The following is a 23,430-nucleotide window of genomic DNA, read 5'->3' as shown; positions in this document are numbered from 1 at the left end:
CCCTGGATATTCACGATGGTTGTTCGTCAACTCTGTGCACTTGTGAGACAGGAGGGTGTGCGTTTGAGAGCGTATTTTGACGACTGGCTGATTTTACATCAGGACCAGGTCCTTTGCAGGACGCACACTCAGAGGGTTCTAAGTCTGGCAAGTCAACTCGACTTCACAGTCAATCTAGTGAAGTCAGAGTTGGAACCGTCTCAACGTTTCACGTATCTGGGGATGGATTTCAATACCCTCGATTGGTCAGTCCGTCCTTCTCAAAGGAGGGTGGACAAGTTGCAGACGTTGGTACGCTCTCTTTACGGAAAGAATCTGTCCACGGCTCAGGAGTTGTCCTCTCTGTTAGGCCAGATGGAGTCCATGGCTCCCCTTGTTCCTTTGGGCAGGGTTCACAAAAGGCCGTTTCAGGCAGCTTTGCAAGCTCATTGGGATCAGTCAACTCAGGACTGGAATGTCCAGATCGAGTTGGAAGATTGGTTCATCCGTACCACGCGTGTGTGGCTTCTTCCCTGGGTTTCTCAGGGAGTTCCCATTGCTCTCCCGTTACCTGGGAGCAATCTGTTCACGGACGCCTCCCGGACAGGTTGGGGAGCGCATCTGAAGGAACAGACAGCGTCGGGTGTGTGGGATGTCAGTCAGGCCTCTTGGCACATAAATGCGCTGGAACTGGAGGCTGTGGCTCTGGGCCTTCGGTCTTTTCTGCCTCTTTTGGTAAACAGCCATGTCAAGGTACACACAGACAACATGACTGTGGCGGCTTACATAAACCGCCAGGGAGGCACGCGCTCTCAGGTGCTGTCAGACAGCGCTTGCCGTTTGCTGGTTTGGTGCAACGAGCACAACATTCTCCTGTCAGCAAAGTATCTAAAGGGCACTCTCAATGTCTTGGCCGATGCCCTCAGCAAGGGGGACAAGATCCTTCACTCGGAGTGGACTCTGTCCCACCAGGCTCTGGATCGCCTTTGGGCGCAGGTGAACAAGCCATTCATTGATCTGTTTGCGACAAGATTCTCTTCCAGGCTTCCTCTCTTCGTGTCGCTGTTCCCGGATCCTCAAGCTTGGGGAGTGAACGCTCTAGACATGGATTGGACGAATCTGGTGGCCTATGCTTTTCCTCCCTTTTGCCTTCTGGGCAAGGTGGTAAGAAAGGCAGACGTGGAAAGGCCAGCGTTGGTTCTAGTTGCTCCGCTTTGGCCAAGCCAGCATTGGTATCCCGATCTGCTGCGGCTGGCGGTTCGTCCTCCCATTCCTCTCGGGGTACGAAGGGGCGAGCTGTTACAGCCCAGGTCGGGCATACCGCACGAGAATCCACAAGCACTGAAGCTTCACGGATGGATTCTGTCAGAGTCTCTCTGCTCCGTGCGGGTGCCTCAGCCTCAACTTTGAAGTTGGTTCAGCATGCGCATAGGGATTCGACCAAGTCGGTGTATTCCTTGGGCGAAATGGTGTTCGGAGAATGGTGTTGATCCTCTATCTCCTAGGTCGATGCAGGTGGCCAATCATTTGGCCTGGTTGGCGGATCAAGGTGGTTCGCCTTCGTCTTTACGGGTTAGGAGATTTGCTATCGCCTCTACTCTCAGACAGTTGGGGCACAAAATGAACTTAAGTGGTGTTATTGCGAGTGTGATTAAGGGTGCTTCCCTTGACACAGCTCGTTCCAAGGTACAGCTCCCGGCTTGGGATCTGTTTTTAGTGTTGCGTTTCCTGGCTTCGGATGACTTTGAGCCTCTCCGGTCAGCCAGTTTGGCTAATCTTACGAGGAAAACTCTTTTTCTCGTTTTACTCGCTACTGCTAGGCGCGGTAGTGAAGTCCATGCTTTATCGGGTCTTGCTAAGGATATATCATTAGAGAAGGATGGCTCTTTTTCTCTAAAGTTTCGTCCGGACTTTCTAGCTAAAAATCAAAAGCCGGGTCAGTCATCTCCTGTTATACATATTCCCCCCTTGAGCAATGTTCTTGCTCCTGGAGATCCCGATCTTTTTAACTGTCCTGTGAGAGCCCTCAGCAGCTACCTGTCTAGGACTTCGTCGATTCGTTCTGAAGCTCAGAAGTTGCTTTTTATCTCCCTCAACACTGTGAGAGGGAAAGACATCTCGAGGGTTACCTTGACCAAATGGGTGTCTACTACCATTAGGCAGGCTTACGTCTGGTGGCAGAGCCAGTCAGGCGATATCAGGGCGGTTTTGCCGCTTACGTCAGCCAGGACTCATGAAGCTAGAGCCTGGTCGTCATCCTTGGCAGTTCTTCGCTCAGGGAGCCTCTCAGAGGTGCTTGCGGCGGCTTACTGGCGGTCAGAAGACATCTTCATCAATTTCTACTTGAGAGATGTTGCCGCAAGTCGTCAGGATGGCAGTTCTGCTTTGCCTTCTCTGGTGGCGGCAGGGCAGGTTCTGCGTTTTTGAGATGGTGAGTACCCTCCTCCTATAGTAGCAATCTGCTATATGTGAGTTGGGTAAGATATGTAATTTAATGAAAAATTTTAGTAATAAATTTTCATTTGATTAATATACTTACCCAACTCACATCGTTTATTCCCTCCCGCCTCCCCGCTGTGGGGGTATGGAGTTCTAAAAAAGAAGTGAGTTGGGCTTCGTTCGGAATGATGCAAATGGCGGCGTATGCGTGCGCATACGGAAGTCTGGCATTATGGGTATTGGTCACTCTTTTTTAGAGTGGTCTCCCTTGTTACCAAGGGGACGCGTACAGCGTTACCAGCACTGAACCAGGGTTAATTGCTATATGTGAGTTGGGCAAGTATATTAATCAAATGAAAATTTATTACTAAAATTTTTGATTCAGGCAGCATACGCCGATTTCGGGGGAAGCATGCTGGGTATTTTCGTGTTTCTATAACTCACCGAACTCGGACATGGGTCTTGTGCTTGCGTGTACACATGAAGGGGGTAAGGCACTAGCAGGTCTGCACATAAGTTGACCTGGGAGATCGGAAAAATCTCCACCCTTAACCCACCAGGCGGCCGCGGACGGAATTTGAACTCATGACCTTTTGATTAAGAGATCTTACCACCATGCCACTGCGCCCGTCTTCCTGAATTCAAAAATATATGTCTCGTTTACTCTGAAAATGTACTCACAATTAAAGAAAGTAGGTTAATTAGGCATTACATCCTCATGCTTCGCAGAGACAAGCTGGACCCATCTTAGTCTTTAGGTTTAGAGAAACCTTAGTACATGTAGTCTCTAGTGTTGATCTTTTAGTTTCAGGCCGACAAATTCACTAAATATTTTTATATTGCTTCACGCAACTTGTTTTATGACTTATCCAAGACCGGAAAATACTTTCACGCCGTAAAGCCAAAGAGAAATTAAATTACATATCTTATCCCAACTCACATATATAGCAATTTACTTCAGTTTAGTGCTAGAACGCTGTAACTACGCATCACCTTGGTAACAAGGTAGATAACTCTAAAAAAAAAAAAGAGCGACCCTGACCTATAAACAGGACAAAAGCCAGACCGAGGCTGACTTCCTACTTGTGCCGCCATATTGAATTCATTACAACTTCCAGCGAGCGTGCTTGCGGACGTTTTTTGACTACGCTCAGGCTTTTCAGCCTTTCGTCTGGTCTATGCCTTAGACAGACTTCACCTTGGTTCTCTCTTCTTCGTCCTTCTACTCTCAGACTGTGTTGGGGTGAGCCCTTTACAAACTTTTGACATGATTATCGTTTTGACACAGTTGTTTTTTGTTTATTTATTTTTGTACACTTTTGTCCATAATGTCGGACAGTGGCAAAAAGAAGAGTTCTAAGCAGGTTTCTGCCGAGCTGTCTCCAGTTAAGAAACCCTCTCGGAAGGCTAAAAGTTCTTCCAGTCAGGCAATAGTTAAGGTGTTAGACCCTTCATCTAGAAATTCGTTTGATGTCACTATCGATTTGCCAAAGTCACCCTCCATGCCGGCTCTGCCTTCAGAGATTGTTCCGTTTACGGCTAGCTCTAGCTCAGCTAGCCATAAGCATGATGTTTTTGCGTTACTCCTCTCTTTGAGTGCGCAAATTAACTCTCTTTCAGCAGAGCTTTCTTCCACGAGGGCGGAGTTCTTTTCTTTGCCGGCTGGAGTTGGCGATGCTCGTTCCTTGGCTAAGGTGCGTGTACCTCCCTCGGCCACTGTGACTTCAGCCGATGTCCACGCCGCCCAAGATGCTGGTGACGGAGGTTTTCCTCGGCTTACTCAGGCCTCTTCTTACGGTCGTTCAGATCGTATTCAAGGTATTTATTCTTCATTAGTAACCGGGTTCTCCGGCCAAAGTGAAGTGCGACATTTGGAGAAAGTAGCTCCACCCGAATGCCGGGCGGCGAGTGAAAAGTTCTGATCCCCTGGCCACTTCGTTCCGCAAGCGCGGGCGGGTGGTGCAGGGTAGAGACCCAAATGCGTGTTTGGTCTCTGACCAAACAGGGGACTCGCTACCGTCAGCAGCCTCAGTATGCGGGGTCGGATTGGCACGGCGTTCCCCGCTTCCGCCCTGGGGGCAGGAAGCAGTCCTTAGGAAAGCATCACTTGGGTCTGGAATCCCTCGGGTGTCTTCCCTTCCGGTTTACGCTTCACCTGGCTACGACAGTCAGTGTGGTAGCGTACTTCCGGTATGCACGGACGTGCAGGACTACAGTTAGGATTTTGGTGCTTCCGTTCAAGAAGAAGACGACACCAACTTCCGCTTACCATACAAGCTCCCCAATGCGGGTGGCTTCCGGTTAACGCTTCACCACACTATAGCAGTCAGTGTGGTAGCGGAATTCCGGCATGCACGGATGTGCAGGACTACGGTTTGGATTACGGTGCTTCCGCTCAGGAAGAAGCCACCAATTTCCGACTACCATCCAAGCTTACCCATGCTTTAGCATCGGCAGCGGAGGTAGTTTCGCCGTATTTTGAGGAAGGGGTGGTTGCTTCGGCAAGCTTGTCCGTACCACCACCTTCAGCTTTGGTTGACTTCCGCTCAGCTCGGGAAGAAACGCGTTCCTTTCGATCTGCGAATCTCCCTCTGTTGCCTCCTTTATGGCCAAGTTTCTGTGCAAAACCGGCTGCAAGTCAACGCACCTATTGACACAGTGCCGCTTTTGGCAGCACACAGTACGGCTCCGGACTCGGTCAAACCGTGGCTTGCACATGTGAAGCATCCCACTCCTCTCTCTCAGGGTGCCTGCCAGAAGTTCACTTCAACAGCCACTTTTACAACCTCATCGACACTTGTATGGTGTTTCTTGAGTTAGTTAATAAACTGTTGCATTGGTCTCTTTTTCTTGCACTCATGACATATAGCTCTGAAGTCTCACGTGACTGTGAATGACTAATCGCTAGACGATTAATAATTAGTAAATTTAACGAGACTTACCTGGAAGTTGAGGTTAAATTTGAATTATTTAGAGTCTAGGGATGGAATGAGCAGTTACGTGCCCACCCATCATCTTGGCTCTAGATGTTTCTATTAACCCACCCAGGTATGATTTTGTTCTCTCTAGGTCATTCGTGTCTAAATACTGCTCATTCAATCCCTAGACTCTAAATAATTCAAATTTAACCTCAACTTCCTGGTAAGTCTCGTTAAATTTACTAATTAATGGATAAGCTAGACAAGCACACACAGGGTTTCAAGACCCTCTGGCTTAGGCAGCTTTGAGTGTATGTACGTCCACTTATGGTGAAGTTGCATACCTCTTCATTTCCGCCTTCTCGGATGAAGCTGCTATAGTGTGCCACCAATTTTTGCCTAAGCGGCGGAAAACAGGTCAAGCTATTAAAGCAAACACAGCTTTTCCGGTTTACGGAATCGCTGGCATTCTCATAAGAGTTATAAGCTCTGGTTTTCCATCAGCTCTCCAGAACATGGCCAACTAACTGGTGCACATTCTGACTCAAAAACCTTTAGGTTTACCGAGCCACTGTCCTGAACCTCTCAGACGGAACATTTCCGGCGAAGCCTACCCCTTACGGTAGCGGCATTCTGTCAGCGACTATCGCCGGGCAACACGAAGGACTCGCATAAATTCCATAGTTTCAGCGATTCACTTTAAGCGGTTACGGAAAGAACTAAGGACACCATCATGTGGCGACCCTTATGTTTGGCACAGAAGCTTTTAGCATTGGGGATCTTTTCCACATACGCAAGAGATAGTAAACATTTATGATTTTGGCAATAATAGATAGAAACACATACCTTGTGGTTCAGTGATTCAACTTCGGCATTACGCCCCTCAGGGTCCTTTTCTCCCGCGAGTTAACTCTTAATGTCCTATACCGCGCCGTTCCGCTTGTCGCTGGCGATCCTGATCCGCTTGAAACCGCGCGCGTACCTGTAGCTAAGGCTAAAGGGGAATAACCCGGAAATACAGCTCTTCACGAAGAAAACCGCGAGTGGTGCTCGTTTGTCAACAACCGCTGACAGTTGGTGATTTTTGTCTCAGTTTTTTTTTTACCCTTTCTATTTTTCCTGACCGATTTTAGTTGAGTTTTTTGCGAGAGAATGTTTGGATCAAAATGGCTGACTTGGATTGTTCATCTTCATCATCTTCATCATCTTTTCATGGATTCGATCGCGCTGACATTCGGAACTTCGGCAACCCTGCTGATGTGTTAGGCCTAGCAGATTCAGGTCAAAGTGACATTTCTGTGTCAAGTGTGCACACTGCCGATTTATCTGACTTTTCATCCGGAATTTCGGACATTCCATTGAGTAGCAGCGACGATGACATTGACATCTGTGAACCCTTCAGTTGTGTTGCTTTGTCAAAAGTTAGACACAGTCAACTAGTTTTGCTCTGAGTGAACAGTGCAGCTGGCCTCAATTAGCCGGTGACACCTCTCTGGCCACAGCACCAAACAGTACATGGCTGGGGAGAGAGAGAGAGAGAGGGGGGGGGGGGGTGGGGGGTAGCTGGCTAAACTCAGTGGGGTGTCCGGTGTCACTGAAGTCAGCAGGAAGAGCATTGGAGAGAAATAGAGAGGTGTACTCTTCCAAACAATTTCCAAAGATCAGTTGTAGGGCTTAGGGTAGTCAGTGAGGGAGAGTGAGAGCGGTTTGTGAACAGTCCGACTGAAGAGTGAAAAGTCACTGCCACAAGATCGGCATGCAGTCAATAAAGCCAGACAAGAAGAATGATTATGACATGCGGCTCCATCTGCTGGTTTTTTTTTTATTCAAACTGGTTTTCAACGCTTATTCTCACAAAGCATCTGCACACCTGCCTCTGCCTCTGTGCTGTGTTTGTGTGGCTGCTTTCGTATGATGTCAGTGCATGGTGAGTGCGTTCACTGCCTTGTCACCACTTCCCCACCTTTTTCAGAGTGTTTTCTTGGAGTTGGATAATTCTCCTTACTCCTCGCCCCCTCCTTACTCCTCGCCCCCTCCTAACTTCAGTTCATACTTTATTGCGTGCCGACTGACCAGTCGGTGTGGCGTCCGTGTAGAGAAGAAGGGAATAAGGTTACACAATGCGCTAGTGTGAGACGCCAAGTTTCGTGTTTCGAGTTGCTGTAGTAAATATAGAGTAAACTTTGTCTTTGGGACTGACTTTCTGTTGTGTGCTATCCGTCTTTCGACTTACGTAAGAGAAATCCCATTTTGAGCTCAGGGTACTTTGTACACATAGATAAAGAGGGATAATTCCGGACCAGAATTTTTTTGTGTGCTAAGCGAATTTTTGACTTAACCGTTTGTGAGTTAGCTGGATTTGCCTGTAGCTTTGAAGGTGATGCTGATCAATGAGTGATTGTGTACATTGCGAGAGAAAGTCAATGCGAACTGTCTCACTTGAGGATATTTTTTCTCAGAAACTGTTCTCAAAAAGTTCTCCCCCATGTTTACATAAACACTGTTGTGGTTGTGTGTGTGTGTGTGTTGGTGTTTTTTTTATTTTTTATTTTTTTAATGTGACAGTTGATATTTGAAATGCTGATTTATTTTCTTATCTTTATTTTATTTCCCTTTTGTAACTGGACAAGTTGGCGGAACAAAAAAAAAACCAACTAAATAAACGTTGAGTTAAAATGTTAAACTGGTGTGGGCTACCCCGTCCTTATGTGCATTGTCCAAAGTTCTCACTCGTCTCACTCTGGTGTTGTAAAAATTCTCTCTTGTCTAACTATCTTTTGCATGAAATTTTATCTTTGTTCGTCTTCACTTTTCTAAATGTTGTGTGTAATAAACAGATTGCAAAGGAAGTTGCAACTGGCAAGCACAACAAAAACCTGGAGAATTCGCAAACTTTGGAGCATTTTCGTAATCAACATCTGACGCCCGCTTGCGCCTAAAATCCTGACAAAATTTTAAAAGCAAATAACAAAGCGTCCATGTGAAAAGGCTTACAATATATGTGACAGTTGAAAGAAGTCAGTAGAAGTGCAGGTTTACATAAACACTGTTGTGTGTGTGTGTGTGTGTGTGTGTGTGGTTGTTTTTTTTTTATGAATGTGACAGTTGATATTTGACAGTTGATATTTGACAGTTAAAACAAGTCAGTAGAAGTGCAGGTTTACACATAAACACTGTTGTGTGTGTGTGTGTGTGTGTTTTTTGTTGTTGTTTTTTTTTGTTTTTGTTTGAATGTGACAGTTGATATGTGACAGTTGAAACAAGTGAAAAAAAAAGTGCATAAACACTGTCGTGTGTGTGTGTGTGTGGTTTTTTAATTTTTTTTAAAAAAATTTTTTTAATTTTTTTTTATGAATGTGACAGTTGATATTTGACAGTTGATATTTGACAGTTAAAACAAGTCAGTAGAAGTGCAGGTTTACACATAAACACTGTTGTGTGTGTGTGTGTGTGTGTGTTTTTTTTTTTTTTTTTTTTTTTTTGAATGTGACAGTTGATATGTGACAGTTGAAACAAGTGGGGAAAAAAAAGTGCATAAACACTGTCGTGTGTGTGCGTGTGTGTGTTTTTTTTTTTTTTTTTTTTTTTTTTTTTTTTTAGGGTGACAGTTGACATGTGACAGTTGATATGTGACAGTTGAAACAAGTGAGTAAAAGTGCAGGTTTACATAAACAATGGAATGTTCTGTTTGTTTGTCATGAATACAAAGAATGAAACACCTGGGTCCGGTAATATGTAGCTAGTCATCGGTCGGCTGACCGTGAAACTGACGGTGGGTCGACGTTGAACCGCAAAAGTCAGTAATATGAGCGCGAACAACTGCCGGTCCAACTGAAAACAGTCGCCCGACTGCGGTTGGGCTTACAGGCACCTTTTTCGGTCGATCGACCGCAGTGTCTCTACTTGTTTTAACTTTCTGAGCGTGTTTTTAATCCAAACATATCATATCTATATGTTTTTAGAATCAGGAACCGACAAGGAATAAGATGAAAGTGTTTTTAAATTGATTCCGATAATTTAATTTTGATAATAATTTTTTTATATTTAATTTTCAGAGCTTGTTTTTAATTCAAATATAACATATTTATATGTTTTTGGAATCAGCAAATGATGGAGAATAAGATGAACGTAAATTTGGATCGTTTTCTAAAAACAATATTTTTTTTACATTTTTCAGATTTTTAATGATCAAATTTTCTCACCCTGTCCTTTACCACCCAAAAAAAAAATAAAAAATTTGAGTTTGGAAAAAAAAAGTTTAGGGTCGGCGCCGAAATTTAGATACCGGTACCGCCAAAACAGGACCGATGTTTACATCGGAAGTTGTAATGTTCTAAAAATACCACTGAGCGGCTGACTGTCTAGTCAGCCGACTGTCAGTGCTACCGCGCTGCACATATTACCCGTCAAAACACGGCCGGTCAGCAGACTGCAGTCAACTAACTTGACAGTCAGTCGACTGTGGTTGCTCGACCGTCCAAAATACGCTGTTCATATTACCGGCCCCAGGGTTTGGTTTTGATTCTATTTTTAAACTGTCACCTGTAATTAATACACTTAACGGCTTTTTACAACTAAGGTTAATCTTCAAAAATGTCTAAACTTCCAATTAACATAATCAGCATTCATATTTGAACATCTAAAAAAAAATTGGATTAAAACCATTCACAAACAAAAAAGAAATGATTTATTTACTGAACCACCTCTGTTTCACACAATTTAGTCAGAAAATAACAGGATCAGGGAAGAGAAAGCTTCAAAGTCTTATAGGACACTTAGAGTTAACAAGCTACACTCTTATTGTAGTCTTCACAGCGGCGGCCCCTAGATTTTTTTCATAATGTTGCAATGTGCTAGGAGGTCTCCTATATTGCAGAATAGTACGCAGTTGTACGCCCTGTCAAAATCTCAAGCCTTCTCGGCTAAGCCATTGAAGTGACGTCACACTCGTCACAGTATGGTATAGGCTTCCGGCTCTACCGCGCCTACCCCTCTTTTCCTCTGGATTAAGCTCAAAGAAGGCTGAATCACGGCACTCCAGTTTCAGGGATTCAGCTTCGGATACATACTCAGATCTCTCTGCACGCTTTTCTAGCGACAATATAGGCTGAGTCAATTCCGCACAAAGGCAGAAAGAGGGTACATTACTTACCTTTACCCTCTGCGGGTATCCAACTTCAGGTTTCCAGCACTTGAATTACCAGTTATCGAAACCATGGCAAAATAGAGGCCTTCTCTATCCCTAAGCCAGTTATCTTACCTTGAAGATATCTTCTCAATGTTTCAGAACTAACTCCACGTAATGCCACTAGCCATACAGTCATCGGGAAACTGAAAACTCATAAGACGCTCACGCACCCCTCCCTCGGGACGGGGATCGATAGGAGCATGGTCTGAGAGGACTGGGTGGCCGAGTGGTAACGCACTTGCGCTCGGAAGCGAGAGGTTGCGAGTTCGACCCTGGGTCAGGGCGTTAGCAATTTTCTCCCCCCTTTCCTAACCTAGGTGGTGGGTTCAAGTGCTAGTCTTTCGGATGAGACGAAAAACCGAGGTCCCTTCGTGTACACTACATTGGGGTGTGCACGTTAAAGATCCCACGATTGACAAAAGGGTCTTTCCTGGCAAAATTGTATGGGCATAGATAAAAATGTCCACCAAAATACCCGTGTGACTTGGAATAATAGGCCGTGAAAAGTAGGATATGCGCCGAAATGGCTGCGATCTGCTGGCCGATGTGAATGCGTGATGCATTGTGTAAAAAAATTCCATCTCACACGGCATAAATAAATCCCTGCGCCTTGAATATGTGCGGGATATAAATTGCATAAAATAAAAAATTAAAATAAAAAAATAAATCCCTGCGCTTAGAACTGTACCCACGGAATACGCCCGATATAAGCCTCATATTGATTGAGAGCGGATCAGGTTTCTGATACCCGCATGTGCCTTTCCCAATTGCGGGCTGGATTGACACGGAACTAGCAGGCAATCAGGTTTTCAATACTCCGGACTTTTCACCCCTGCTTTTGCAACAGGGAAAGTATACCCGCCTCTTTGCAGCCACGGCATAGACTTTCTCGTTTTTACAGCAAAAGGCTGCAACACAGTCTCGTTCCAGCCACCGAGGTTAAGCAGCATCGGTCCCGGTTACTACCGGGATGGGTGACCGTTTTGAACACGGGCCTGTCAGGCAATCTTTTTAACCTTCCAGCTGCGGCCTTACGGCTTCAGCTATTGTACTGTCGTTTACTCAAACACAACTTCAGCAGTACTTCGCTCCCGCGAGGGCTACATGTCCGGTTAACAGGAGTTCGCCCTCTTTATTTCAAGCCACCGCATAGGGACATGGGTGTTCTCACTGATACCACTCCCTCCTACCCCGCTACTAGGATTGACTCTAAAAAGAAGATGGGGTTTTTCTCCGCTTCAGTGGTAATGAATTCAATATGGCGGCACAAGTAGGAAGTCAGCCTCGGTCTGGCTTTTGTCCTGTTTATAGGTCAGGGTCGCTGTTTTTTTAGAGTTATCTACCTTGTTACCAAGGTGATGCGTAGTTACAGCGTTCTAGCACTAACCTGAAGTAAATTGCTATATATGTGAGTTGGGTAAGTATATTAATCAAATGAAAATTTATTACTGAAATTTTCGATTGCAGCACGTTGTCTTTAGCTGCGCGTATCAATTGCTTGCAAATGTGTAAACCGGGCTTTAAAAAAGGCAACGCAGTAGAAGTTCCAGGGACACGCACGCTGTTATGTGTTTGTAATAGCGGCAAAAGCTTTTGTTTCAATTGGCCGACAGGGGAAATGGCGACTTGTTGCGATAGTTTACTGTGCAGTCGATGAGAAGGAGATAGGCCCAGTAGGAGAATACTTAGTTGCCTCAAAAAGTCAGTTTTGTGGGGAATATTTTTTTTTGATAACATTTAACCTGCCTTTCTGGGATTACTTTCTTGTTTAGCGTTAGTTCACCTCACTATTCTTTTTTGTCTTCTGCTAGCTCTTTTGGACTCTGCATTTCACTCTCTCTCTCTCTCCAACCTTTACAAGAACTACCTGCAGGTATTTTTAAAAATAGATTTCATTGTACGCCATATGTTCTCCTGAATCAAAAAATATATAGATTTGTCATGTTTACTCTGAAATTGTGCTCAGAATTAAAGAACATAGGTGTATGCATTTTGGGTACTACATCCGGAGTTCCGCTGAGACGAGCACAGTCCGTCTTGGTCATTGGGTTTGGTCTTAATTGTAGTCTCGGTGATGACTGGCTTTCAGTTTCAGGCTGACAGATTGACTAAATAATGGAAGGGCACTGGTTCTGAGCGACGCTTAGTTCTCGAGATAGGTGTGACAAGATGACGTCATTTATACTTTCGTCATCGGAGATCTTTCGTATTTCAATCAGTGTCATTTCTCAGTTCTGTGTTCTGCGGCCGTTTTGACTGACTTGACAAGTTGAGAAAACCAATGACACTTCATTTTTGCGAAGCAACTGAATATGAAAAGAAAAGAAAGCGTGGAGAAGTATGTTTGGGTCCCGCAAGACTTTATGACTAACGATTTCTCCCTTGGGTGTAAATGAAAATGTCTGCTTTTCGTCTGCTTTGAAGGTAGGGAGATTTTACAGCGCACACGGTAAATTTCAAGTCGTATTGAACAAGAATTTTGTTATTCTTCTTTCTTCGAAGTACCATAGATTTGTTCTTGGCCATATTTTTGACCTGTGCATCGTTATATTATGGGAAAAACACGTTTGAACGCAAATTCGCTAAGTAATTTTGATCATTTGCTCCGGAACTGCAACGTCGATTTGCCAAAACAAAAAATTCTGGCTGAATATGCGGGAACATGCTGGTAGTGTCATATTTTTTAAATGGGTGTGGAAGAACTGCTCATAATTAACATAGCACTCCGGCCCTGTTCTTTTTTTCGTCACACCCAAAACCGTTATTTGTTTTGGGCGGCGCAGCATTAAAATGATTTGATATTGCTTCATGCGACTTGTTTTTACTTGTTGAGTTAGGTTTCACAGTTGCAACACACAAACACAAATCTTTGGATGTAATCTTTTTGTTGTGCTCCAAATGATTGGTTAAGTTTAAAAAAAAACTGTTACGGTTTCAACAAGCATGAAGTTGCATTACCCTGAAGCACAAAGAATGATATTAGATGTTAGCAGCATGTTGATAATAGGGGTGGCGTTGTGATGTGCAGCCTGGCCAGTTCATCAAGCTGTGCAACCTGCATGCGGCAGTGCACAAAGGAGAGCAGAGCAAGACAAGCAGCTCAGCGGCCTTGCCAACACTGGAGCTGACTCTGCACAGAGGCACATCGTACGGCAGGGGACTGGTCCTTCTCAACACCCAGTCACCGCACATCAAGGATGTCAAACGCAAAATGGACAGCTGCATTTCTTGTCAGTGCTTGTACAATGGAACTCTTTTAAGACCTACAAATCTGAGAAATTCTAGTCTTTAAATGAAGGAAGTCTTAAAATGAGGGTAAATTTGCAGAGGTTATGAAATCTGAAAAAAACAGTCTTAAAAGGGAGGAAGTCTTAAAACAGGGGGAGGGGTGTACTACTGTATCATATGATATACAATTCTCTGGTTAGGCTTGGTGCTGTGGTTTGTATCTGTTTTTAGACCCTGTGCAGTGTTCACGTACCTGTTGATTTCACCCCTGATTTGTGCAAGCTGAGAAACAGCTGCAGTGGCTATTGATCCAGAAATAAAGACAGGAAGCATTCAAGAAGAGTGTGTCACTACACTAAGTAGGAGGCAGCTTATGCTACTGTTTGTCTGAGGGTAGGTATTGATATCAGGCCAACTGACAGCCGCTATGTTTTCTTGACAGCGGGCAGCAAGACCCAGGGCAGGCCAGCAGAGCGGCAGAGTGAGAGCAGCCAAGCGTCTTCAGTGGGAGGGGCTGGTGTAGATGATGGACAGCGTGCCCTGACTCCTGTCTTGGCCGCAGGCTGTAGTGTCAATACAGGTGAAGCAGGATGCAGTCACTGGGATTGCGGTAAACCTGTCCACAGAAGCAGGGAGAGGGAGAGGACTGCTGTGGTAGTGTCATCCAGTTCCCAAGACACTGCAGTCCTGGAACATGTAAACGTTGAGAGAGAGGAGGAGCTAGGAGAGGGGGAGGGGTTCAACAGCGGAAATCCAGCCAGTGAGCATGGCCACGCACCGGTCGGTGGTGTAAGGACGGCAGGCAAGGACCAGCCCTCACCGCACAGCTCCGCAGAGACCTGTATGCTGCAGACTGCCTCAAGTAGGACCACTTTACATCTGCTTTATTGACTTCTTCCCAAAGTAACCTCCACAGGCCTATATTGGCTCTTGCAAACACTGCTCACACAGGTTTCTTTAGCAGGGATACCTGGCTTGGCTGCTGACACCGAAGGAGTCTTTTCTGCTCAAAATGTTTTTCTTCAAAGTTGAAGACATTCTGTCCACAACACCCTTTTGAAAACGCTTTCTGAATTTGGTGTTAGAAAGTCCAAGGTGTGCTTGCTGTGTCACAAGATATACGCACCTGCACATTTTTAATTGGAGAAAATGAATCAGAATGTGAATAGTGGAATCAGTCTGACCCTTGAGCGTGAAAGCCTTTCTCATAGTATTTTCCATGTTGTCTGCTTTTGCCCACCTCATCTTAATTGTGTCTGGGCGTTTAGTTCAAGAAAACTTATCAAACACAGAAATTGGTAAAGACTAACAACTCGGTTTGAAATAAGTACCGTAAACTACCTTGTATACGCCCAGTATCAAGTAAACGCCCACCCCCTACTTTGGGCCGAAAGCTTTGCATAGGGCATACTACCTAGTAAACGCCCACCCCCACTTCTTGATTAATAATGTCATGAACAAAAATGTGGAACATTTGTTTTTAGTGTTTGTAAACTTCCGCATGCAGTACAGAGTATTCATCCGAGTGTATAATGCCAAGATGCTGTTATAAAGGCATACCTTTTATTGATACTCTCACCGCAGTGCAGCTTAGTTATAAAAGAGAGTTGAAGTTCTCAAAGCTCTTCTGAATTTAAAAAGACCGGTTTTTGATCATGATATTTGTTCTCAAGAGATTGTCCCTCGAGTTTGATGGCTTAAATCAGTGCAACTGCAGATCTAGATTAATCTTTTCCAGTTAGCATTATCTTTTGAAGTTATAAACTTGTTAACATTACAATCAAGCAACAAGTTTTCCTTGGTGGTTTGCTTGCCGAGTTCCTTGTGTGTATGTGTGTGTGTGTGTGTGTGTGAGAAAGGGAGAGAGAGAGAGAGTGGGGGGGGGGGGGGGGGGGACGTGTTGTGCAATAACGCATTCTTTGAACATTTCCATGCCAAGTGACCAAAATGTCGTTATTCTAGCAAAGAGTATAGTACCTAGTAAACGCCCATCACTAACTTTTGGGCAAAATTGGTGCGGGGGGGGGGGGGGGGGGGGGGGGGGGCATGGCATGGCATGGCATATACAAGGTAGTTTACGGTAAATACTCCTCAACATTGTTTGCTTGAAAAAGAAAATTTGTTGTGAAATAGTCTTTCAGTTTTAATGAAAGTTGTTTGAAGTTTGCAGATCCGTTTCTTATTACTTTTTAATGTGTTGTACTCTCCAGTAATCAGCGGGCATCAGCATATCAGCCACTCCTCCTTGTCTGATGTGCTGACCAGTAAAGTACCCAGCAAGTTCCGTGTGCTGGCCCATCTGGTGGAATTCTATCCCGACACGGTGGACCCTTCACACTTCCTACGCCAACTTTGCCCCGCCTGTTTTCTGCTGTAAGTCCTGGCATGCTGTCAGTTTCTCCCTTTTACTCCTCACCTCTCTTCTCCTATTTCTTTGCGGTTTATTTATATGAGCTACACTGACTACAGTTCATGGGGACTGCAGTGAAGATTTGTATTAGAAACATAACATAAATAGTGTTCATGTTGCACATGATGTTGTTCCTCTTTTACAGGTTCATTAACAGACTGACTTTCCTGTTTTGTCAGTGCATGGAAATAACTCATGGTTTTTTGAGTCACTTGAGAAAAAGTGACTCTATGTAATCGGTCAGTGTTAGTCTGTCCGGCCGGCCGTCCGGCCGGCCGTCCGTAGACACCACCTTAACGTTGGACTTTTCTCGGAAACTATCAAAGCGATCGGGCTCATATTTTGTTTAGTCGTGACCTCCAATGACCTCTACACTTTAACGATGGTTTCGTTGACCTTTGACCTTTTTCAAGGTCACAGGTCAGCGTCAAAGGAAAAATTAGACATTTTATATCTTTGACAAAGTTCATCGGATGTGATTGAAACTTTGTAGGATTATTCTTTACATCAAAGTATTTACATCTGTAGCCTTTTACGAACGTTATCAGAAAAACAAGGGAGATAACTAGCCTTTTCTGTTCGGCAACACACAACTTAACGTTGGGCTTTTCTCGGAAACTATAAAAGTGACCGGGCTCAAATTTTATGTGAACGTGACTCATTGTGTTGTGAATAGCAATTTCTTCCTGTCCATCTGATGCCTCATATAATATTCAGAACTGCGAAAGTGACTCGATCGAGCGTTTGCTCTTCTTGTATAGCGCTGGAAGAGTTGCACCATTCAAAGCAATGATGCAAAACAATTTCACTGAATACAGTCGAACCCACTTATAAGAAAATCGCTTATAAGAAACATCGCTTACAAGAAAGGACTTTTTATTTCCCTGCCAAATGCCTTCTTTCTTCCACTTAAAATTCTCCGGATAAGAAAAACTCCTTTATAAGAAGACACGGTTATAAGAAAGGAGTTTTTATCTCCCTTGACACAATTTCTTCGGATATAAGAAAGAAACTCAATTTCGATTTACAGTTTTTGCAATGTTCGCACCGGATGTGATCCAGACTGACTGGAAGGGCTAGACAGGCACCTGAATGGAAATTTGTTGTGTTCAAATTTCACCTTTGTGTGTTGTTAAATCAATGTGGAGAATAATTGCAACACTTGAACTTTAAGAAAGTGTTCAATCAATCAATATGAGGCTTATATCGCGCGTATTTCGTGGGTACAGTTCTAACCGCAGGGACTTATGTTTATTTTTTTATTTTTTTTATGCAATTTATATCGCGCACATATTCAAGGCGCAGGGATTTATTTATGCCGTGTGAGATGGAATTTTTTTTACACAATACATCACGCATTCACATCGGCCAGCAGATCGCAGCCATTTCGGCGCATATCCTATTATTCCAAGTCACACGGGTATTTTGGTGGACATTTTTATCTATGCCTATACAATTTTGCCAGGAAAGACCCTTTTGTCAATCGTGGGATCTTTAACGTGCACACCCCAATGTAGTGTACACGAAGGGACCTCGGTTTTTCGTCTCATCCGAAAGACTAGCACTTGAACCCACCACCTAGGTTAGGAAAGGGGGGAGAAAATTGCTAACGCCCTGACCCAGGGTCGAACTCGCAACCTCTCGCTTCCGAGCGCAAGTGCGTTACCACTCGGCCACCCAGTCCTCGTGTTCCCTTCAAGTGCCTGTTAATTTTTGCATCCTCAGACGCAATGTGCAATTATTTGTTATCCATGCTGTTGAAGGTCAACCAGCAAAGAAAAAGAGACCCACTCTGCCTCACAGTGTGTGTGTGTAAGTGTGTGTGTGTTGAAGGGGTGGGGGTGTCGGTAAAGAGGGAGGTGCTTTGCTGGCTGGTTTGAGTACGTGTCGGTGAGTGTGTGCGAGCATGCATTTATGCTCGGGGGGGGGGGGGGGGGGGGGGGGAGGGAGGAAGGGGGGAAGGTGCTTCGCTTGGCTGCTTATGCATACACGAAAATATATTCCAAACTACTTGCCTTCCCAATACGTGCATATTCGGGTTTGTGAGATCATCTCTGTGCGTGCATGATTATTTGTTTTACGTGAGCAACTCAGCCTCCTTTTCGATTTTTAAGTTGTTGTTTTTTCTCAATCTCTCGATTCACGACTTGCAGGACCGCATGGCCCAGCATAATTGACAGACCCAAGATAAAGGCCATACGGTTTGTGGGGGTATTTGTGGGGGGAACCAGAACTTCCGGTTAGAAACACTTGGGAAAAAACATGTGGAACTTTACACATGGCTTGCTTTTGTAAGACTGCTCAGCACACAGAACCCATGTACACCGTAACCCAGCTGCAGCCACTCACTTTGCAACAGTATTTCCTCAGTGAAACGTCCTCGCATATAATTCTCACATGCTAAAACGCGTGGGAAACATGTTTCACCATTTCTGATTATTTTTCCCGCAGAGACAGTTCAGATTGGAAAAAAAACCGAGAAGCGATTACGTCCCTTTGTTTAAAATACATGACGTAATGGTACATTTGAAGCTACCGCGACGACACTTTTCTTAATTCTTGTCCAAAAGTGTTTTTTTCACATGTTTTCTAACAGGAGATTTGAGGCCTCACACGCACATGAGAAAGCCGATACTAATAATGGAGGCCACCATGTACTATGTCCCAAACCCTACTCCAAGTTGGGAATAACACATTAAAATACACATATTAATTCACTCGCACATACTTATCCCAATGACATAAAATTACAAACATAAACATTCATTATCACATGCACCTGCTTGCGGGCATATAGTGCATTGCATTTCCAAAAATATGATATTTGTTTTTCCTCGCATAAGAAAAAAATATTTCTTATATCCGGAGTCTCCTGATAAAAAAAACCACTTGGATATAAGAAAGCAAAAATATTTTCCCCTGGACTTTTTTATAAGCGGGTTCCACTGTAGCTGAGCCGTGCAATATATGTGCCATATTGAAAAAAATTTAGCCAAGATTTGCATTTTGTGGAATTTTCACTGGATACTGTTCTTTTGAAAATGTGCAAATCGCAGCTCACTATTCACCACTGCAGTAATGGCATCTCTGCAGTAGCAGTGGTCACGTACATGTGTTTTGCCAACTGACCTATGTACAGACAATCTATTTATAGCGTAATTGGCAAAACACATCCATGGCTCAACTAATCACATTTGTTTTGCCTCATTGCTTTAACCCCTTAAAACTCTTCAACAGCCAATTAAAGGGAAAAAACAGCTACATTGTGTTTCCAAATATCTATTGTGGTTGTGCATATTCATTTAATGTCATGACATGACGAAATCAAAAAGTATTTGACATCAAGCTCCCTTATTAGACCTCCAAGAATCTGAGAAAATCTGGTCTTAAAAAGGAGGGAGTCTTAAAATGGGGGTAAGTTTACAGAGGTTATAAAGAGAAAATGTGAGAAAACAGGGTCTTAAAAGGGAGGGAGTGTTAAATTGGGGTCTTGTAAGGAGGGTTCCACTGTATTGCCAGTGAGTGCTGTTTTCAAGAGTTTGACCTTATAATCATTTAGGTGCTTATTGTGTGTGTTTTTAGTATGATTATTTTTTCTACACAATTTCAGGAAAAGTGTCTCGCTGGGCTTGACATGCGATGGTGAAATGGAGAGTGACATTCCATCATTGAAACAGACTGACCTGTCCCTCCCGTACACCAGTACCAGGTTTGATTTCATGCTTCATATTATTGCTGGTATTTGATTCATTTTATTATAGCTCACCTTTTCCTCCTCAAACACAAGGAAAGGGGGATGGTATTATTGCATCGAGTTGACCTTTATGTCTGTTTTGACATCTGTGCATTCTTTTTCATGTCCACAAACTTCATTCTGAGTGATAGTGGAAAGTTTTGAGTGAAAGTCCACCAAATGGAATGTTCAGCCATGGTTGACCACTCAAGACTGAAAAGATCAACTGAGCTCTCTGGGACCAAGTGAAAGATAAGATCAAGGAGATCACACCCCCAGAAGTTAAGACTGCACTTTCTCAGATTTTCTTATCATAACCTACACCCATTTAGTAAGAGCCCCTCCTATAAATATAATATTTCGACTTTGTTGAGGTCTTAAAAAGGTTTTTTCAACTGTACTTGTACCTACAGAAACCTGTGCCTCTTTATCTGGCATTGTTACTTGTAGCATCTACCGTGTGTTGGTGTTTCAGAAAGCTGGCTGGGCTGTGTGGTGGCAAGTTTGCTGACTGGGATGCTGATACAGAGAACACCACACTGTGCCCTAGGTGCCTCAAGGGTCAGTGGCTATTGTACTCTCATTATAACACTGACCTGGGAACCCATACGATTTTGCCGTATTTTGTACTAATGATTGTCTAGAATACAATCAGTACGGTCAGTGGAAAAAAAATACGACGAGAAAAATTCCTAGACTACTTTTCTTCACAAGCGCATCCCGAAGCCGATCCAGTATTTTGACACATGATTACAGTTTTTGTCAGTAAACTCTTATCACTAGGTATAACTGTCAGTCACTCTTATCACTAGGTATAACAGTCAGTCACTCTTATCACTAGGTATAACTGTCAGTTACTCTTATCACTAGGTATAACTGTCAGTCACTCTTATCACTAGGTATAACAGTCAGTCACTCTTATCACTAGGTATAACTGTCAGTTACTCTTATCACTAGGTATAACTGTCAGTCACTCTTATCACTAGGTATAACTGTCAGTCACTCTTATCACTAGGTATAACTGTCAGTCACTCTTATCACTAGGTATACCTGTCAGTCACTCTTATCACTAGGTGTACACGTCAGTCACTCTTATCACTAGGTATACCTGTCAGTCACTCTTATCACTAGGTATACCTGTCAGTCACTCTTATCACTAGGTATACACGTCAGTCACTCTTATCACTAGGTATACACGTCAGTCACTCTTAACACTAGGTATACCTGTCAGTCACTCTTATCACTAGGTATACACGTCGGTCACTCTTATCACTAGGTATACCTGTCAGTCACTTATCACTAGGTATACCTGTCAGTCACTCTTATCACTAGGTATACACGTCAGTCACTCTTATCACTAGGTATACACGTCAGTCACTCTTATCACTAGGTATAACTGTCAGTCACTCTTATCACTAGGTATACCTGTCAGTCACTCTTATCACTAGGTATAACTGTCAGTCACTCTTATCACTAGGTATAACTGTCAGTCACTCTTATCACTAGGTATACCTGTCAGTCACTCTTATCACTAGGTATACCTGTCAGTCACTCTTATCACTAGGTATAACTGTCAGTCACTCTTATCACTAGGTATAACTGTCAGTCACTCTTATCACTAGGTATACCTGTCAGTCACTCTTATCACTAGGTATACCTGTCAGTCACTCTTATCACTAGGTATACCTGTCAGTCACTCTTATCACTTGTCAATCTACACACCTAAAGACATCTAAACAGAGACAATCTGATTTGGTTTACTCTGATTATTTCAACTTTCTGCACTTTGAGTAGATCACCCTATTCCTCGTCCTTCGCGAACACTCCTAAGACATGTTCAAGAGGTCAAACCCCACCACCTAAAGCCATCTAAACTGAGTCAATCTACTTGAAAAGGTATTTGTTTATAAACACTGGATCGCAGCCGACGAGAACACTGGATCGCAGCCAAGGGGAACACTGAATCGCAACCGACGAATTTCTGATTGTATACATCAATTTATGAATTGCGTTCCAACCAATTAACTTCAAAAGCTAAAACTCGGTGTAAATATGAATGAATAATAGATGATTGAACTGCCGTTCATAAAAGTACTTTTCGTTGTTGATGTTTTTCCTAATTACGTTTTAAACTGACAATATGCACTGAATGCGCAAATTTAAAAAAAAAACTAACCCAGAACGCGCGGAGGACTCCCAAAGTAAAAAAATGGGTAGAGGTAAGTTAAAAGGAATACCTACACTTTGCCTCAAACAATTATTTTGGGAAAATAAGGACTGTGAATGACGCTAGATGTGATTTTGGGGAGAAATTCATTTTGTTTTGGGGCTCTCACTGGTTCGCAGCCGGGACACTGGATTTTGCCAAGTGCAGCCGGGTCTACGGCGTGATAAAGAAGTTCCATGGACAGGGTACACTTGCATCTTCTGCAGCACTAACTGTAACTGGAGATTTCAGTCAGACTTTCGCCGTTGCGGACAAAAATGCATAGAAGGACACACTATGCATTAAATCACATATTCTTACTCCAACTCACATATATAGCATTAACTTCCGTTTGATGCTTAGACATTGAAGTACAGACCCTGGTAACAGGGGGAGGTAACTCCCAAAACAAAACCTTGAAGTCAAGGCCCTCACCGGCAGCCCGCGCATGCGCGGTACATACCGCCGGTATAGTCATTCCCTACTTCAACACGCTTGTTCAGACGTGTTCGTACTTCTTCTAGGCTTTTCAGCCTTTGGCCTCCTGTGAGGAAGGCCATTGACCCTAGGTGAGATCTTTCTTGTTTACAACTTTTGTTTATTGTAACTGTTCACTGGTGAAAATGTCTCTCTCCGTTTTCACGGAGTTCGTTTTGTTTTCACAATGGCGGACAAGAGCAGTTGCTCACTCAGACAAGTTCTGTCCTTTCTCCGCCAAGCAGTTCGTACTGTTGTTTAAGCTTAAGTCTAGTGACTTATCTGTAACAGATTCTTCTTGTTCATAGCTTGTGCCGCCATTTGCATTTTGGTAAATTGTGTTGTAAACTTGGTGTCTCCGTCTTCACGGAGTTGTGGTTTTCAACATGGCGGACAAGAGCTGTAGCGCTGCCAGGCAGGTGACATTCGTTTTCCTGCTGAGCAGTTCGTCTTTCTTTTTATGCTTAAGCCGAAGTGAATTATCTGTAAGAGATCTTCTTTTTAGCTAGGCTAAGAAATCACACTCTAATTAAGGATTCTCTTGCTTTTTAACTGGTCGGGAAGTTTTTCGACCAGGTTAGCATAGAATCGTTACGGGTCGTTTTCGACCCTTTATTGTGTTATCGCCTACTTTGTCTCCTGTTCAGAAGGTCAAAGAAGTCTTGGCGTCTCTTTCCTTGGTTTCGAGCTTCAAGAACAGATGCAGGAGATGTTGACCTTTGAAGAGGGGTGGCTTGTTCCGCCTTTGCGGCGTTTCCACCCGGAGTCGGCGACTCTGCCTCGATGTCGAGGATTCGGCCGTCAGCTACCGTGACCTCTGCTGATTGACTTTCCCTCAACCGTCGGGTTCTG

At 43.8% G+C, this 23,430-nt stretch overlaps 1 protein-coding gene across 1 annotated transcript in view; it reads left to right on the top strand.

The window, feature by feature from the left end:
* The window catches only part of LOC138964092 (protection of telomeres protein 1-like), a 77,240-nt gene that overhangs the window by 38,248 nt on the left and 15,562 nt on the right, over positions 1-23,430 (top strand). The window contains exons 6-10 of the mRNA XM_070335980.1: positions 13,553-13,754; positions 14,195-14,614; positions 15,963-16,125; positions 19,773-19,871; positions 20,371-20,456. Coding sequence (XP_070192081.1) covers positions 13,553-13,754; positions 14,195-14,614; positions 15,963-16,125; positions 19,773-19,871; positions 20,371-20,456 — 970 coding nt within the window. The remainder of the gene's footprint in view (positions 1-13,552; positions 13,755-14,194; positions 14,615-15,962; positions 16,126-19,772; positions 19,872-20,370; positions 20,457-23,430) is intronic.

This window comes from Littorina saxatilis, linkage group LG4 (assembly GCF_037325665.1).
Source record: "Littorina saxatilis isolate snail1 linkage group LG4, US_GU_Lsax_2.0, whole genome shotgun sequence".
Taxonomy (NCBI): Eukaryota; Metazoa; Mollusca; class Gastropoda; order Littorinimorpha; family Littorinidae; genus Littorina; species Littorina saxatilis.
This window is presented reverse-complemented; position numbering and strand designations above follow the sequence as displayed.